At 36.6% G+C, this 18,914-nt stretch overlaps 2 protein-coding genes and 1 non-coding gene across 3 annotated transcripts in view; 1 reads left to right on the top strand and 2 right to left on the bottom strand.

Annotated features, from left to right (window-relative positions):
* The window catches only part of LOC149785271 (ATP-dependent DNA helicase Q1-like), a 57,028-nt gene extending 43,979 nt beyond the window's left edge, over positions 1 to 13,049 (bottom strand). The window contains exons 1-4 of the mRNA XM_089979138.1: positions 12,910 to 13,049; positions 9,918 to 10,091; positions 3,962 to 4,141; positions 2,873 to 3,178 (exon numbers count right to left, since the gene is read on the bottom strand). Coding sequence (XP_089835264.1) covers positions 2,873 to 3,178; positions 3,962 to 4,141; positions 9,918 to 10,091; positions 12,910 to 12,916 — 667 coding nt within the window. The 5' untranslated portion in view covers positions 12,917 to 13,049. The remainder of the gene's footprint in view (positions 1 to 2,872; positions 3,179 to 3,961; positions 4,142 to 9,917; positions 10,092 to 12,909) is intronic.
* A 135-nt stretch (positions 13,050 to 13,184) lies between these two features.
* On the top strand, positions 13,185 to 13,256 carry Trnae-cuc (transfer RNA glutamic acid (anticodon CUC)). The gene has a single exon. It is a non-coding gene; the product is annotated as a tRNA-Glu (tRNA).
* A 1,636-nt stretch (positions 13,257 to 14,892) lies between these two features.
* On the bottom strand, positions 14,893 to 17,303 carry LOC149785269 (uncharacterized). Its single transcript, XM_089979896.1, has 2 exons — positions 16,665 to 17,303; positions 14,893 to 14,940 (listed from the first exon to the last, which is right to left on the bottom strand). The coding sequence occupies exons 1-2, from the start codon at positions 17,301 to 17,303 to the stop codon at positions 14,893 to 14,895; spliced, it is 687 nt and encodes a 228-aa protein (XP_089836022.1).
* Between the last annotated feature and the right edge of the window lie 1,611 nt (positions 17,304 to 18,914).

The raw sequence follows: 18,914 nt of genomic DNA, 5'->3' as shown, positions 1-18,914 counted from the left end.
CATTGTCCAAAAACAACATGGCTTTATAGTGGTATTTAAATACTAATTAAATATGCTACAGCCGCAGTCAGGTTTTACCAAGATAACACCTGTCTGAGGTCAAGATTCGGCAGACCAGATCAGATTAGTGAGGCTACCGATAGGGTATTATGAATATGGTACTGTATAATGAAAGGAAATGCTGGTTACTCATGTAAATTTCTCAACCAGTGACATCTTTTGAACATACAGATAGAACTGTCAGCAATTTAAAGTATGAGCAAAGACAATTGCCGCCTAGGTACAGGAAGACTACATGCACTTTAAAAAAATAATCCTATTTGTTGGGAATGGAGAGGTCACTGCACCTGCAAAGAACATTAGACAGCATGTGAAATGGTCATTATTGGGATTTGACCTAAATGGAGTCTATATGGATATAAATATTGTGAATATAAAAACTCATGAGTATGGTATGTATTTTCAAAATTTACATTTACTATTTATCAATCTCTCTTTGACAAAAGCTTCAGCTAAACTGGGGCAGTAAGGTTTTTAAAAAAACATTAAGAGCTGAAATCTCTCTGTCTCTTTCTCTCTCTATCTCTCTTTCTCATATCAGGCAATAATATTTTATTTTGATCACAAGGTGCAAGAAGAAAATGCCATGGAATATATATGCCTCTCCATGTGTATCTCATCAAAAAAGAACTGTAGAAAAAGCATTTTAGCATAAATGATACAATTTCCCTATTGTTTGAAATCTGAAATTGTGATACCTTTAATATTTATGAAACCGGAAGCTACTACAGTTTAATTCCACACAGCATTGTGAATTTTATCTGAAACTCAATAAATTTCCATCCTCATTTTAAGTAGCGACATGTACATAATACACTTAAAATACTTTGTGTGAAACGAATTAAGTACTTTCAGTTATATTTAATGATCCTGACCCTAAATGTTACTGAGTTACAGGTAGGATAAAATTCACGATGCTGTGTGGAATGAAGTGAAAAAGACAAAGCCAAGTTATTGTTTTGGTCTAGTCTTATACTCAGCATTGATTTATATATGGATAAAAGATGGAAAAGTTTCCAAATTTGCTCATCCAACTTGTACTCTGCATCAACTTATAGGCCAGCAAATATGGTATTCACAAGGAATAATTTAGATAACATCTGATCTATAGTCAGCACACTACATACCATGGTTTTGGAACATGTAAAGTGACAGCCGAAATAACAACAGATAGGGCTAAAACTATTCACTGATATATCAATGCATTTATACTTTTGCCATACCGACACACATATCAATACAAGAGGTGGACAATCAATCCATAACAATGCTTATCTTATACGAATCGTTTACATTTTTATTCTTCAAATTGCAAATTCATCTCTGACAGATTTTTCAGGAACAGACACTCATTTTTGTCAATAAAAAAGAAATACTTATTGACAACATACACTTGCCTTCTTCAAATTAAAACCAGGTGACAGGTTCATAAGGTCACCAACACCACCATCTTGCTGATTCCATGCCAATTGTCTTATCCCTGCTGCAGGTTTAGCATAAAGGAGACATTTCAAATTTGTCCCCCATGTATAATATAGTACTTTACTCATCATTTAATACCCACATTTACTCGAAGTTACTCTTTTGAGTCATATCTTGTCTACTTGGGTCAAATTTGATAGCTATACTTCTGGTGTATCATGTAGTGAAATACGTTGCACTGATTTCTGTTTCGTGGTTATAGTTTGTTCCAGTCCAGGATAAACAGTGACTACCAACCAGAACTCAATACAGCATATTCCTTGCATGGCACACAAGAAGTACTGGTAAAGCAACAGAGAAACTTGGTGCAAAAGTGGTTATTAAGAGATCTGTAAAGTACTTAAATCTCATAATGGGAGCAAATTTGTTATGTCTCTTTTATGTTGAGATATTTAATCAGTGCCGATGGGATGAAGATAATTAGCACAGAATCTGCAAGGGGCTAGATTTCAAACCTATCAAGTTTGTGACCAAGCATACATTTTTTTAACGAAATTTTTTATAGACAGGGAGTGGGTGTTGTCAATAGGTTTCCTTCTTTACTAACAAAACAAGTGTCTAGTAACAGGAGACATTTTGCATCTGTAGGAAGTAAAATGTGGACGTTGTTGGTATTCATCCCCACTCCATCACCCAGGCTTGTTCAAGGTAAGATTTTTTTAGCACAAGGAAACTGTACTATTTCTTCTGTTTTTAAGATAACACCTTAATGCCTTTCAAGTTAAAGTGAAGATAGGAAATTGGTAATAAGATATTTTTAAGACCAAGATGTTTCATGACTCTGATCAAATGGGGCAGCCTGAAATGATGTTGATTTAAAATCATTGACAACAGGTAGTCTCTTGAAAGTATTTTTGTTATCTGTCATGGATGAGAATGGCATATAGATAAATGCTAAGTCTATGTTTTTCTGAACAATGTATACTGGAAATGCAACCAATACGTCAGCACACAAAAGGGCACCACCTACCACTGTCAAAACCTTCTAAAGATGGAAAGACCATCAAGTTTATATGTGTATCGATAATAAATCATACTGAGGGCTGTGTATCATGAATCATATCAATACAGCATAGGTATACTGTTTCACCCCTAGCAACAGATGCTATGCGGTAAAGGTTATTGAGCCACAAAGTTTTGGATAAAAAAAGGCATATGATTTATGTAAAATCTAGTAGAGGAATTTTTTTTATATAATATAGTCCAGGTGTCACAAAAATCTAGCCACTTATAAATGGATCACATTATAACAAGAAGTTTTAATTTCTTCAAGGAAAGAAGACACACAGAAAACAGATTTCATTTAAATAAAAATAAGTTGGCTACTAACCTGGTCTGAAGTCATGGCCCCATTGTGAGCAACAGTGAACTTCATCAATGACAAGACGGGAAAATCTGCCCAGCTGATACATTTTCTCCAACTTGGCCATAAATCGTTTGCTTTTTGCCAGCTTCTCTGGGGTCACATAGAGCAGTTTTAAGGGTGCATTATGGGAAACCATTTCTTCCTGAACCCTTTTTATAGTGTCTTTGTTTGCTGAGGCATTCAACATAGCTGCTGCAACATTAAATTTCAGCAATGCCATGATTTGATCCTCCATAAGAGACACCAATGGGGAGACAACCAAAGTTACACCTGTATTAAAAAAATAATAATATTAATTCGACATTAAATGTATAAATGTAAAGCTTCCTAATGCTTTTTTAAAAAAATGCATTGAAAGCCTACTGTTTCCCCCTAAAGTCTCAGCATATAATGGGGCATTCCTTTTCTGAGGTGACTACACTAAGAGATTTCTTCACATTGTTATGATTAAACAATGTGCAAGTAGTTCTGAGTTATTCCATTCTAACACCTGGAATCTGCAGAATACAATATTCTGTACAATGATTAATAATATTAGGAATAAAGATTAATGAACAATAAGAACATGTAACTGAGCTTTTATCATCTGATCATTTGAAACAGGAAAACAAAAGATGTTCACTGCTGTGTACAGGATGCTATCAAGATCATAAATAGTGTTGGGAAAATTTAAAAATCTGTGTGTGTGTGTGATTTGTATTTTTAACATAGCTTTAAAAACATTTCAGTCATATCGCTACAATGTCTGCAGTGTGACAGTTTATAGTGATGTGAAACACAAGGGCATCATGCCATAGACTCATGTCCCACCCAGTCACATTATCCTGATACCAGGCCAACCAGTCATAACACTAACCTCTTAATGCTGCGCGCCTAGCGAGGTAGCTGCTAGCACCATTTTTATAAGTCTTTGGTATGACTTGGACAGGGTTTCAAAACACGACCTCCCACATCCAAGGCGGATGCTCAAACCACTAGGCCACTGGAGCAGTGAAGAAAATGAAAACAAAGTGTTGGAGATCTTAAAAATGAAGATGCATATTGATGTCTAACCTTTTGACAGAAGAGCTGGAAGGTGGAAACAAAGACTTTTGCCTCCCCCTGTGGGCATAATGAGCATACAGTCTTTGTTGGACAGTGTGATATTCATGGTCTGTAGTTGCATTGGCCGTAGTGTTTGAATTTTAAAGACTGACTTCATCTTGTCCTCCAGTTCTCTGGACCAAGGAAAATCTGTAAATTGAAGCATGTTATTAAATGTTCTGATTGCCGATACATATACCTTTTTGTCCATGTACCTCTTCTTAACATGTGATTTTATATACACTATGTCATGAACCTTATGTTAATCTCCTGCATTTTACATTTAATGTGTCACAGTTCACAGATGACTTACTTGGCTGGTGCATCATTCTGTGATCTCAGAATAAAAAAGACCATAATGTTAACAGTTTCTGACTTAATTTCTGGCTAAACCTATGTGATTTTCAAGCAATTCATTGAGAAAAAAACAGCTTTGTAACAAATAAAATTTAGAATCTGTGCTCATTTCAAATGAAATTCATGAAACTCACCGACTGCCAAAGCTCACAAAAGATAAAAATCATTCAACTCATTTCAGGAAGCCACCATAACTCAGTTGGTACAGCACCACCTGCACAATTCAAGGATCATGGGTTCAAGACCTGCTCAGACCAGCCAATGTAGACTGCCTTGTCCTTTGGAAAGGCTCTTAGCGCCCATTTCCATGATACTGACAAAAATGTTTTAAATGTGTCATAAAAGCCACCAACGCCACCCCATCAACTCATTTCAAATCAGTGTAAGATCACCAATATACTAATCTTGTCAAACTTCACTCTGTAAAAGGCAAAACAATTATTTTTGTTCTTGTACAAATCTCAAACAAATAGCCAACTTGGATTTGGAGAATGTGATCACATTCTAAAACTGTTCCCCAAAATTATTGATGAATTGTCAAATAAGAGTATGCCTTCCCTGCAATTACTTGTCCTCTATGTTGACAATAAGCAACCTACACCCTGCAGATATAGCCTCATTTTGATTTTTGGGACTGACACCAGGAGCAGCAATACTCCAACACACATATTGTGAAAAATGGGTCAAATGGGTTTGAAGTGAAAGTCACCCACCAAGTTTCTTCAATGAACTTATTCAAGAACCAAAGTTATTGCACAAAACCCATTTTTCTTTGAGTCATAATGACCATGACCTTATGACCTGAAGATCAAAAGGTCTATTCCATAACTTAAGCCCTCTTCATAGTCTTTTCTAGGTAAATGATCTAGTTATTATGCAAAAGCCATTTCTCTTTTTTCATTTAGTGACCTTGACCTTTGACCTTTTAAACCTAACATCAACAGACCTCTTTCTGACCCAATATTTAAGACATTCATAAACTTTTGTGGCATTATCAGTTGAGAATACAATTTTTGTGCAGAAATCATTTTTTCTTTTAGTTACAGTTACATTTGCTCACAAAACAGTAGCCTTCTTTCTTATCTTGAGTGCAAGTGCAAGCCAACCACAAAGTGTATTCCAATTTTATGACAAACTGCTGATTTTATTGTACTGAAAGCATTTTTCTTTCAGTCACAGTGATACTGCCCCTTGATCTATTGGCCCAAAATAGATAAGCTTCTTCCTTACCCTAAGTGCAAGTCATCCACAAGTATGGTTGAGAACTTGACTTACTGTGCAAACATATATTTGTTGTGTTTAAGTCCATTGCTTTTGGGGTGATTATGTAGGGAAAAGAACAGAAGAGAAATGCTGATTCTGTATGTCACATGTTTAAAGAACAATGGGGTGTGGACTAATTTGTTAATGAATCAGTTAATAAAGCATTGTGTTTAATACATAACAAAATTATCACAGAGCTAAAAGAATACAACATTCATAGATATTATGAAACAAAGCACTTGTCGAACTACTCAATTTACGGGAAAGCAACAGTGAGATAAATTTGAATCCATGAAATGAGTATTGTTGTCACAACAGTTTCTATTTAATAAAAAGAAAACTGAGAACGAAGCTGCAACAAGAGCCAGCTTATGTGTGGAACACTCATTAGCAAAACAAGGAAAACCATTTACTGATGGCAAATCTAGTTAAAATATGCATGATTGTAGCAGCCAAAGAAATATGACCAGATTTATTTATTTAAGACATTTAGCCTTTCAGCAAAAACAACTGCTTGTAGAATCAATGATATTGGCAGTAATATGATTTTCCAGCTGAATGAAAAGGCCAAGAAGTTTGAGTTGTTTTCCCTCGCACTTGATGAGTCAACCAATTTTTCAGATACTTTGCAGCTGCTGTTCTTTCTTCATGGGGTCGGTAGTAATTGAAGATATATAAGAACTAGCTTCTTTACACAGTAAGCATGGAACAAACCAAAGGTGAAGACATTTTCAAATTAGTTGAAAAGTCACTTTCTCAACAGAACCTGTAATGGAAAGAAGTGAAGTGCATTACAATCAAAGGAGGTAGAAACACAAGTGGTTCAAAAAAGGTTTGCTTATACAAAACAACAAAGTACAGGCTGTCCCAAACCTATTATTCTTCATTACATTCTTCATCAGCAAGCACTGTGTGGGAAATATTTGGATTTGTCATTTGTTATGGAACCCATAGTTTCAAAAGTGAATTTCATTTGCTCACATGGACTTAACCATTGTCAGTTCCAAGCATTTCTGGTGGAAATAGAATCAGAATATCCCAAATTGCCCTACCACACTTCAATTCGATGGCTTAGCTGTGGAAAGGTTTTGTCATGATTTTTTAAACTTAAAACTGAACTGAAGTATTCTTAAATATATAAAAAAACTCCAACCTTTACCTTTACTCACAAACAGTGAATGGTTTTGGAAATTAGCTTTTTTTTGTAGACTTGACAAAGTACATGAATGACTTCAATCTTAGACTACACTGGGAAATCAGGCTTATCTGTGACATGTCCATCCAGGTGAAAGCATTCAGGCAAAAACTTTTTCTTTTCAAGTCTGCTTTACTTATTTTACATGTTGTGAAAAGTTCAACAAAGAAACTGAATCATGATTTCTAGCTATGTTTGCACAAGAAATCATTTCTGTTCTTAAACCACAGTTCCAGAAGCATTTCTCTGACTTTGATGAGAATGCAGGAGAAATAAGGATCTTCCAAAACCCACTGAGTGCAATCTTGAAAAACTGCGACTTGAACATCAAAGGAAGTGACTGACCTGCAATCCAATGGCATGATGAAGGACAAATATAAGGAAAGAAATCTGGTAAGAGTTCTATAAATGCCTGCCAAGTGATCAATATACTCATGTAAAAAAAACTTTGTTCGTGGACTAATGTCAGTGTTTGGCACTATGCATGTGTGGGAAAAACATTTTCAGTGATGAAATATGTAAAACCCAACTAAAGATCACCCTTGTCTCATAGAACATTTACAATCAATTTTGATGACAGGGAACACAAACTTTGAACCACAGCTAAATGCAATTTTGTCAGAAAAACATCAGCACCTTACTTCTCACTAACCCTAAAATAATAAATAGTTATTTTTAAATATGTGTATTTGTATGATATAAATTTGGGAGTTTTTAGAAATAACAAATAGTGAATTTTTAATGTAGAAATGATTTTGAATTTATTGACAAATATTTTGTGTCATTTCACAGTACCTGCATTTATTATACAGCAAAATTTATACTTGAGTTAGAATTTAATGCAATACTGACACAGTACAGTGTTGTTTTTTGAACAATTTGCACATATTTAATTTTTTTACAATCGCTTCGACCTCAAAGCCAATTAAAAAACTGAATATGGCCCTTGTCTCATAAAGTATGGAGACCCCAGAATGAGACCATGGGATGAATGTGTTTGTGTGTGTGCCAAATTGTATGGCAAACCTGAAAGGAGTTTATGTGTGGTGGTGATAACACACTAGTGCTAATGGCCATCCATATGATGCACAACAAGCCATCCTATCATAATGGCTATTCTAATTCACCCCCTCCACAAATGTCCTATATAAATGTCATGTAATCAGTAGTCACCTGTCTTCCATGGCCAGCAGCCAGGTGTTTCTCAACCAAGCAGTGGTTTCACCCTGCATTCTGCAGTCATTAGAGCATATTAGCAGTGATAGCTCCAAGTATACAAATTAAAATTCTTTTGTTTGGTGAGCAAGGCATGGTAAATATGAAGGTATATTACCTGAATCAATGTTTAAATCTTTCATGTTTTGATTGTACTTACTGTGATCCAGTAAAACTCAAAGGTTTCTGACAAAGATGCATCAAGCAGAGAGCGCATGTCAACATGAGTCACAAGATACAACAAAATCACTGCTGACTCATGTCATTCTCTTTTCTTGATAAATCTGACTTTCTCCAAGTTGCTGTAACAGCAACAGGTTTCTGGTCATTGTACCCAGAATAATATGCTGAGAATTATATGTCCTTTCATTCTTTTACAAACAATGTGTAACTTTATTTTAATATTTTTGTATTTTTGTACAACAACATTGGAAAGGGATTTTATTGTTGATATCATGTGACTACTGGATCTCTGATGTCATTGACATGTAGGTTGTGAGATATGTATAGTCATTTGACTAGAAATAAAAATGGCAAGTACCGGATCAAATTTCATCAATGTTGTAGTTTTGTCTCATCTATCTGTGGATTAAGTATATAATGATTATAGTACTCACAATTTCTCAGAAAATAAATCATTTTCCTACCAATTTCATGCAGGTTTGACTGCATCATACATCATTTAACTTTGCTAGGCCTGGTGCTGAGGGGCTACCATATGCTGCCACCACAAAGTGGCAGAAAATTCCAACTTTTCAATAGGCAATTGATTCTGGGAAAAAAGGTGGGAAGGGTCAGAGGAAACTTGGACTAACAGTGCAGGTGCTATTAACAACAGCCCTAGGAAGCTTCTTTTCATTACCTAATCATCAAAAGTCACAAACAAAAGCTGACTGTCTTTTTATCTCGTAGAGTATGAGCAACTACATAATCCATTAATTGTTTAAAATGTGAACACCTGTTTTCATGCCTAATTATACCAACTGCCCTGACAAAATGTCAATCATGTGTTTCACAATTACAGGTAAGCTGTCAATTAGAAATTTTATCTAGGAGCTGTTTCTACTGAAAATGAGATAGAAGTGTCTGTATGCGTATGACAGAGAGAAAGAGAGAGATGTATGAATGAGTGCACTTATACAATTGGCATATTCTTGATTTGATGAGGGTGTATTTAAATGACAGATTGGTTTTATGAGACATTAAATGACAGATTGGTTTTATGAGACATTAAATTACATACTGATTTTATGAGACATTAAATGACAGATTGATTTTATGAGACATTAAATGACATTTTGGTTTTATGAGACATTAAATGACAGATTGATTTTATGAGACATTAAATGACAGATTGATTTTATGAGACATTAAATAACAAGCAGTCAGGTGCTGATAAATGCACACAGTTATTTCTCTACAGAAGAGAAAATAACACCTCTTGTCATTGGTAAGTGAAAAATCCAAGAGAGGATACAGTATCCATATGTGGAACTTATTTTATCAAATTTTGTTATTTTGCTTTTTGCTAAACAGCTATAATAAATACATGTATCTTGGCAGCATACTACTGCTACTACTAATAATACATGTACATATGAAATAATAATGATACTACTACTACTAATAATACTGCTTATACTATTCAGTTCATAGTACATAAATTTGTTATGAACCAAGTTTAAGAGCTAAACCTGCCTTCAGAGGTCACCTGTCCCCATGGGTGGCTGCTGTAGACAGGTTTGACTAATATATATATACATATATATACATATATATATATATATATATATATATATATATATATATATATATATATATATATATATATATATATATATATATATATATCCCTGAAGGGCTAAAAATATTGCAAAGAGAATAAACAATATCCACCAGCTTTGTCCCACTGTTTGTCTTCCTGAGCAGATTTGGAGCTGTTCTGTCGAAATAATGCTTCAAGTTCATGTTTCCTTCTCTCCAGCCGATCCTGGTGCTCTAGCAACTGCTGAATCTGTTCTCCAACAGCCTTCAACTCATTCTTCACCTCAGCCAGTTCCTTCCTGTAAGCTATTTACAAGAAAAATGCATAAATCAATAAGAAAAAAATAACAAACCATGACTTTATTAATGCTTGTGGTGACACAAAGGATTCTTTCATCTATGTCAAGATTTGTTCTTACATCAAACATATCCATTTTTTCTGTGCCCTTTTAAGTGCCACTATATGGACTGATACTCATGGTGGCATTTTTGATGTTCTTTTAATTTCTCTTATTCTTTAATAAATATCCAATGAAACAAATTTATAAAACAAACAGTGACACAGTTCACTACAATTCCTTTTATTAAACAATAAAATGAGTACATTGTTTTCTTACAAAAATTGAAATTTTAAAAGACTATGTACTTGAAACCAGAAACACTATAGTTTACAGTAATTGGTCCATGAGTTTGTCCAGCTAAAAATGAATGACTTAATGTTTGTCAAACTTCAGATCGAACACTTTTGTAGAAATAACTTTAGTGATAAATATTTTAAATTCCACTACTTTTGTTTGAACAAAATTGAAATAATTTTTAGGCATCCTTCCTACACAAATTTCTCAAACATATTCATTTCATGCTAACTATAGAAAACATATTCCATAAAAAGCAACTGTACCATTCCAGCAGACAATATGCATGAACAACATTGCTACCGAATGGTACCAAACTGTATATACACCACCTTGCATACAAAATTTATTCAACACCAGGCAAATCATACAAATGTTTGCAAAATAGTCTTTTCACTAATCACTAATAAAATCTGAAATTCAAGAAAATCTCTAAGGAAATCAGTAGAAGAAACATGGTATCACAAAAATAAAGGTACCTATCATTTTCATGGTACTTGTCTGTAATTCAACCTACATATTGCAATATTTTTAAAAACTTGAGGCATTTTGAAATGTAAATTAAGCTGTAGATGCTGGAATTTTTAAAGAAATGTTCAGTTTTATAATTTTAATTTTAAGCATAATGCAATCTACACTTAAAACCATGTCTACTCATCTGCAACTACGTTAAATAATCCATAAAATGTGGTCAGCCTGAAATATTGAAATTACCTAATTATCTGTCTGCTTTTTAAATCTTAACCTGTGGAGAACAAAAAATCTTACCCTTTGAATCCTTAATAGTGTTATTAATCTATTCAGCTTGCTAGCCTATCAGAGTCTAACTTGGAATAATAACCAGTGAACCTCCACAGCTTGTAAACTCCTTTTAGATCAAACTATGATGGTGTGGGATAAAAATTACAAAAAACCTCTCACTTTTGCTGTGGAAGTTTATATGATAGTGTTTACATTGATAGAGGAAAGGTTGAATTGAATATCTAACATACTGAAAAGAACTAGCATCAATGTATCATCAATTATAAGTAATATTCTGCTTTTAAGGTTTAGCATGGAGTGCAAACTTAGGTTGCAACATTTACCAAATATTTGTTATATCTACAAGGAATACAATAATCAAAATGATGTTGTTTAGTCGAGCCAATTCTAAACTCAACCCTGGATATGTGCAATGGGTTACACCTAATGTACTACAGGAGTGGGGATCTCAAACAATGAATTTAATTTTTTGCCTGTCCCTCCAACAAACACATGGTTGACCATTATAACAACATGGTTTGTCTGTATTTTAACGTAGATTCCCATTTAACACTGATTAAAAAATACAACATGGCTAAATAAGCATGCAAATTAAATCATATTGTGGAAATATTTCCTAGATTATGCAAATAGACAAACAGATGAAGAAATAAAGGAAATTAAATGCAAAAATGCAGGATCTGGTGAAAACATTTGCTTCAAGACACTGTTTGGGGAACTTGATACAATGTATAAGATGGTAATAAACTTTGAAAAAACATTGCTAATGCATATGACAATTTATAAATACAAATAACTGTACACTGTATTGACTGTTGTGCTCATCAATAGCCATTCATATAAAAAACAAAGTAATTTCAATGAAACAACATTACTTTCTGTCATCACTTTTTCATGAATCTATATGCATCACCAGGCACTGGCAAAGGAGTGCCATTCTTACTCTGAAGTCAGCTGCAATGCCTGTTACTGTAGCTTCCAGCCTAAGATGACACTAAATCAGGACAGTTCCTACATATACCAGCTACAGTTCAATGTCATGCTTTGATGTTCAAAATGTACATTAACTGTTACATGAAAATATCACAAAGCCACATTCCATAAAACTAACAATATTTAAATAGGTAAATTACTCCTTAGCAGTTTATTTTGTATTTAACATGAATTTATATAATTAACTGCATTATCATCCTGTTATAATTGAGCATTATTTTCTTATTATCTACTGTCGAATCTGTTCATAATTAACTCGTATGAAGTTAAAATTGTCTACATAATTTAACATTGAATTTACCATACGTATTTATCGGGGCGTGCAAAAAAATGACTTCCAAAGAAACACATACATATGAGGATCCAAATGAAGTGAATAACTGCCATGCAAAGGTATGTACAGTCAAATTGATTTTGAATAAAACGGCAGATTTTACTAAATAACCGTGTTGAACGCGTACATGACCTGTATGACTTTTTACTATTGTACAGAAGGAAATAAAGTTATCACTAATTACTAAAGGAACTTCCCTGACTTATCCTTTTCAGGGATATTCTTCTATGAACGTAAACATTAAAGCAAAAATACCAAACTTGTCATGAATCAAGCTTCCTCGAAAAAAGATTACATAAAGCATTTCTGATCACTCGTGGTTCTAAAACTAAGCGTTTGCCTTTAGATTTACGGACGATATAATTATGGAAAGAGCATGTTTCAAATTTTTTCTGATTACCATCCATATCAATTCTAAATTGAAAAGTCGCTGAAACGTATACGTCTACTTTGCATCTGAGCTTCAGTAAGCCGCCATATTAGACACTGAGTTTGCTGAAAAGTTTGCTAAATAAACGAAGCATGAAAAAGTATATAATCAAAACACAACCATTTTTCGCGGAAAATGTTGTAAAATGTTTTCTCTTGTAATAAATAATATAAAATACAATTTTTAAAAAAATACAAATGTATAACAATTATTTATACTAATAATTCATGCAGATGTTCAACAACTCCCAAGTGGTCTAGTGGTTAGGATTCCGCGCTCTCACCGCGGCGGCCGGGGTTCGATTCCCCGCTTGGGAAGATTTTTGTATTTTATTTGTAGCTTTTAAATAATTTCGTGCATTGTATGGATGCACTACCTTGACTTCTAATATCAATTAAACAAAACCCAATGAAAATATTCTAGTTTCCATTAAATCTTTAATATTTTTATATTTTCATTTGGATTATTTTTGCAGAATATTCTGTTTTTGTATGCTTTGTGCGTCTTTTAATTATTTTGACTCAAACTCAACTGACATATTCATCAACGTTAATTTATATACTGTCTTGGATATAAATAAATCTTTCCTTTCTTTTCTTATTCCTTCTTTACTTTCTCTCCTATTAAACATGTCTGAACATACTAATTGCTGCGATATTTAATTATACATACATACATACATACATACATACATACATACATACATACATACATACATACATCATTACATACATACATACACACACACACATACTTTTTAGCTGATTTTGTTATATATATAAAACTCTCTCACACTCCCCCTCACTCACTCTCACTAACCCAAACCACAACTAAACCAACCTCCTAATGTAAACGAATCAGCAACCAATCTAAACGTAACAGCTCCAACTACAACTACACAGCAAACTACTACCCGCCCCATCACACTCAACATAGCAAAATCCAATAATAATGGAAAACAGGATGTCTCAAAGAATAAAAAAAAACAAAAAAGAAAAACTCCACAACAGCCAAACCCCAGGCCCCTCGGGGATCAATCAAGGTAATAAAACCAACAGCCAACCACCTAAAAATAAACCCCCTAAATCAAACTGCCCTTCTACTATAGACAGCACCAGGGAACAAGTAACCTATTTAGATAAATGAAAGCTATCTATGGAGAAAAAAAAATACCAACACTCCAACCCAAACTGGGAAACAGGATACAAGTACTAACAAACCCTCTCCCTCAGGCAACAACCAGGCAGTAAAACCAAGATTTGATTCACTGGAACATACGTTATGCATAAGCAGTAGGGACAAGCAACTGCTCCACCTAAGTAACAACAGCATTATAGACGCCCTTTCCCGAGCACACCGTGGGCAATTTAGGTTAATTAGACAAAAAACTGACTACCTAATTGTTCACTGCAGCACGCGCTCAACCAAGTGGAAAAATTCCTTCCTGTAACTGGAAATCCTATGCCACACTAGAGTTAAAATCGAAAGGCACCATAAAATACAAAATACATAAAATACAAAATAAACCTACTAAACCTGATAGCAAAACCCCCTCTGAATCAAAAACAGACAACAAAACTACCAAACCACTCCTAAATACGAACTTCAAAGCAGTACTAACCCTCAAAGAATATAATAAGGATCTAAATGACCAAACACTGCTTTAAAAAAAATGAGAATGGTTCAAAAAATAGAAAAAGCATACCGACTTAAAAATTGTAAAGGACTACCCACCACAAAAGCAGTTATAGTATCAAAAGAACCAATTACAACATTGATAAAATTAACTCCCTCCGGAGAAAGACACAGACTGGAACCTTTTGTCAACAAACCCCGATTCTGCACCAGCTGTCAACAATGGGGACACTACGCCAACAGATGTCGATACAGATATAAATGCGGCCGCTGCAGGGGCCAACATAGAGAGGCATGTAAAAAGAACTATCAAATGCCCTAACTGCAGAGAACCACACCACCCCAGAGCATCTGAATGCCTCTATACTATCAAAGAAAATCAAATAATTAACTTCATGAATGCAAACATTTGACGTATCAGGCAGCAACAAAAAAAAAAAATTGATAACAGCAACATAACTTTTATCAAATTGGAACAAAGGAAGTCACTTAACCTCCCAACTCCAACCATAACAAAACAAATCACCTCCACAAAAAACTAATCCGCCCCAAACTGTACCAAAAGCTGAAACCAAATCAGCAGGAATGCATCAGGAAAAAATCGTAACCCCACCATCACCACCACCACCACCACCAAGCTTATCAAAACATCATCACATGGCAGATGTGGATTGAACTGTTCAAAGAGATAATTAAATATAACAGCACCAGACGCCCCACATTAGAAAACATAATAGAACACCTAAACTCGAGTGTTACCAAACATTATCATGCTAAACTCACAATTACTCCTCAGACCACCATCAAAACCACAACCACCACCAATCTAAAGAAATAACATAACTTAAAAAAACGTTACTATCTGGCAATGGGATTGCAGGGGCCTACCCAAAAACCTACCTGAACTAATGCACAAAGTCATTAATGCAATCAACAAACCTGACATCATCTGCCTCCAGGAAACACACTTACCAGAGAAACCGAAACATATACCCAAAATCTCCGGATACTCACCAGACATATTCAAAAGTCGTAGCAATGGGAAAAAGGGAAGAGGACTTGCAATATTTCTAATTGATTCCCTGCCCTACTCTGAAACATTAACGATCCCAACGCCAATAGCTATAAATAACAAAACTGAAATTCAAACTGTATTAGTCAACATTGGATCGAATAATATAAAATATTAAATAATATATATGAGCCGGGGGGCAAAGACAACCTAATCAACTTAGAATCTTATCGACAAATCTCCACTAACCAGCATGGAAACCTAATCATTTGTGGCGACTTCAATGCTCACAGTGAACTATGGGGAGAAAGTAGAAGGGATAAAAGAGGCAAATTAATTGAAGAATGGATTGCTGAATCAAACCTAACCATACTCAGTGATGGGTCTTAAACTTGACTTAATCCTGAGGATGGCTCCCTCTCAGCAATCGATCTTACTATATACGCACCCAACTTACAAACTGGTGGGTTGATCAAGATAACACATTAGGTAGCGACCATCTCCACATCATTGTTGTTGGCTTGACTTCGTTTGATTAGGAAGGGGTCCACAGAGGCTGCAGGGGAATGTCTGGGTTGTGGTGGGTGCTGCTAATGTTTCCCGGTTTTTTCTTCGCCATCGTTTTTCCTCCAAGATGGCTCGTCTTATTTGTTCAAAAGTGTCAGCGGCTTGGTGAACTGTACGTCGCCAGCTTTCACGGTCAGCAACTCGTGATGCCCATTGGCGGTGATCGATGCCACAGGTAGTGAGTGTCTTTTTCATGGTGTCTTTATATCTCTTTCGAGGTACCCCTCTATCACAGTGGCCAGTTTACAGCTCACCAAAAATGTACGATCTTTGGCAGGCGATGATCCTCCATCCTGGACACGTGCCCTGCCCAGCGAAGCTGTATCTTCATGAGCGTGGCCTCAACGCTGGTGATCCCAGCTTGTTTGAGGACTTCAGTGTTGGTGACGAAGTCACTCCAGTGGATGTTGAGGATGGTACAGAGGCAGAGCTGATGGAAGGGTTCAAGGAGGCGGAGGTGGCGGCTGTAGGTGACCCAGGATTCGGCACCATATAGGAGGGTGGTCAGTACGACAGCCCTGTAGACGCTGATCTTTGTATCTGTCTTGAGACTGGCGTTGTGCCAGACTCGTTTATAGAGTCTGCCGAAGGCGCTGCTTGCCTTGGTCAGTCTGTTGTCTATTGCTTTGTCGATCTTGGCATCAGAGGATATCACACGGCCCAGGTAGGTGAACTGGTTGACTACGATCAGCTCTGTCTGGTCAGTGAAGATGCTTGGTGGTCGGTACTCTTCCATGGGAGCAGGCTGGTGAAGTACCTCAGTTTTCTTTAGGTTGACCTCAAGACCAAAGAGCTTGCAAGTTTCTGCAAAGCAGGATGTTACGCGCTGTAAGGCAGCTTCCGTGTGGACAGCAAGGGCGGCGGTGTCTGAAAAGAGAAGTTCTTTAATCAGTTTTTCCAAGGTCTTGGTGTGGGTATGAAGTCGCCTTAAGTTGAATAGGTTGTCATCAGTCCGAAATCGGATATAGATGCCATCTTCGTCATCAAGGTCTTCTGTTGCTTTTTGGAGCGTCATGATGAAGAAGATTGAGAACAGTAAAGGGGCTAAAACGCTACCGAGTTTCACGCCATTTGCAATGGGGAAGGTCTGTGACAGGTCGTTATTGTTGCTGACCTGATCAAGCTGGTCGTCATGTAGTTCGATGACCATGGTAAAGAATTTAGGAGGACAGCAAAGTTTTTCAAGGATTTTCTACAGTCCAGTTCTGCTCACCGTATCAAATGCCTTCGTCAGGTCCACAAATGTGATGTACAGTCCTTTGTTTTGTTCTCGGCATTTTTTCTGGATCTGTCTCAGGACGAACACAATGTCAATTGTGTCCTTATTGGCTCTGAAGCCAAAGTGACTCTCTGGAGCATGTTCTTCGGCATCGGTGGGCACCAGTCTGTTTAGCAACATTCTAGCAAGGATTTTGCCTGCAATGGAGAGCAGAGTTATCCCACGGTAGTTTGAGCAGTTAGACATCCCCCCCCCCTTGTTTTTGTACAAAGTGATAATGACTGCATCTCGGAGGTCTTGTGGAAGTTTCCCTCGCTCACAGCAGCAAACGAAGAACTTGCGGAGTTTGGTGTGCAATGCCAGGCCTCCTGTCTTCCATATCTCTGGTGGGATACCATCTTTTCCTGCAGACTTTACTGTCTTCATCTGTTCTATGGCTTTTATAGTCTCTTGCAGTGTGGGTGCCTCATCAAGTTCCATCTTAGGTGGCTGTTGTGGGATGCGATCAATAGCTGCCTCCTGGACTGTACGGCCGTGCTGAAGAGGGTTAGAAGTGCTAGGATCAGCGGTTCAGGATAGATTCCCTGTCAGTGAGTACCTCTTGGCCATCTGCATTCCGTAGGGGGCTCTGTATTTGGAAGGAAGGACCATACACTGATTTCAGCGCTTCATAGAACCCCTTGTAGTCACCAGTGTCAGCGTACAGCTGGGTTCTTTCTGCAAGCTTTGTCCACCATTCATTTTGTATGTCTCGGAGACTGCACTGGAGGAAGCTGCAGATAAGGCGGAAGGCTACTCTTTTCTGTGGACAGGATGGTTTTGCGAGATGGGTTTGGTACCTGATCTTTTTTGGGCAAGAAGTTCTTGAATTTCTTAGTTGTTTTCATCAAGCCAGTCTTTGTTGTTCTTAGTGGTGAATCCAAGAATTACTTCTGAGGTTTGCAGAATGGCAGCCTTGATGTTATTCCACATCTTTTCCGGAGGTAGATCTGGCGGAAAATTAAATTCTTCAAGTCTAGACTGCAGGCTCTCTTGAAAATCTGCCCTGACGTCTTCAGACAACATGTTTTTTATCCGGAGCTTCCTTTTCGGGGTACATCCTTGTTGTCTGAGCCTGGGCTTGAAGTGGAAGTCGAACTTGCATCGGACAAGACGATGGTCTGTGTGACACTCTCCACTGGGGATCACTCTGGTATGAAGGACATCTTTTAAGTCCCTCTGGCTTACTATGACGTAATCGAATAGGTGCCAGTGTTTTGATCTAGGATGCATCCAGGTAGTTTTCAGGCTGTCTTTCTGCTGAATACGGTGTTTGTGATGGTGAGCTGTAATTCTGCGTAAAATTCAAGAAGCAGGCTGCCATTGTCATTGCAGCCCCACCCCCCACGCCATGTTTCCCAAGGACGTCCTTCAAGGCTTCTGAGTCTCGGCCCACTCTGGCATTGAAACTCTGAGGATTATTATTTTGTCGCTCTCTGGGACGCTCTTGATAAGTCTGCGCAGGTCAGCGTAGAATTTATCCTTTTCAGAAGGATCTGCTTG

The sequence above is a fragment of the Sinohyriopsis cumingii genome, chromosome 13 (genome assembly GCF_028554795.1).
Source record: "Sinohyriopsis cumingii isolate HCF-2022 chromosome 13, ASM2855479v2, whole genome shotgun sequence".
Taxonomy (NCBI): domain Eukaryota; kingdom Metazoa; phylum Mollusca; class Bivalvia; order Unionida; family Unionidae; genus Sinohyriopsis; species Sinohyriopsis cumingii.
Note: the sequence above shows the minus strand (reverse complement) of the source record. Positions and strands in the feature narration are given on the sequence as shown.

Bases quoted from the DNA above. Each gene is read 5' to 3' on its own strand.
- LOC149785269 (XM_089979896.1), bottom strand. From the start codon at position 17,303: ATGGTCATCGAACTACATGACGACCAGCTTGATCAGGTCAGCAACAAT. The intron at 14,941-16,664 runs GTACTGACCACC...TTTCTTTGATAG, and splicing joins TCAGCGTCTACAGGGCTGTC to TATAGAGGCATTCAGATGCT.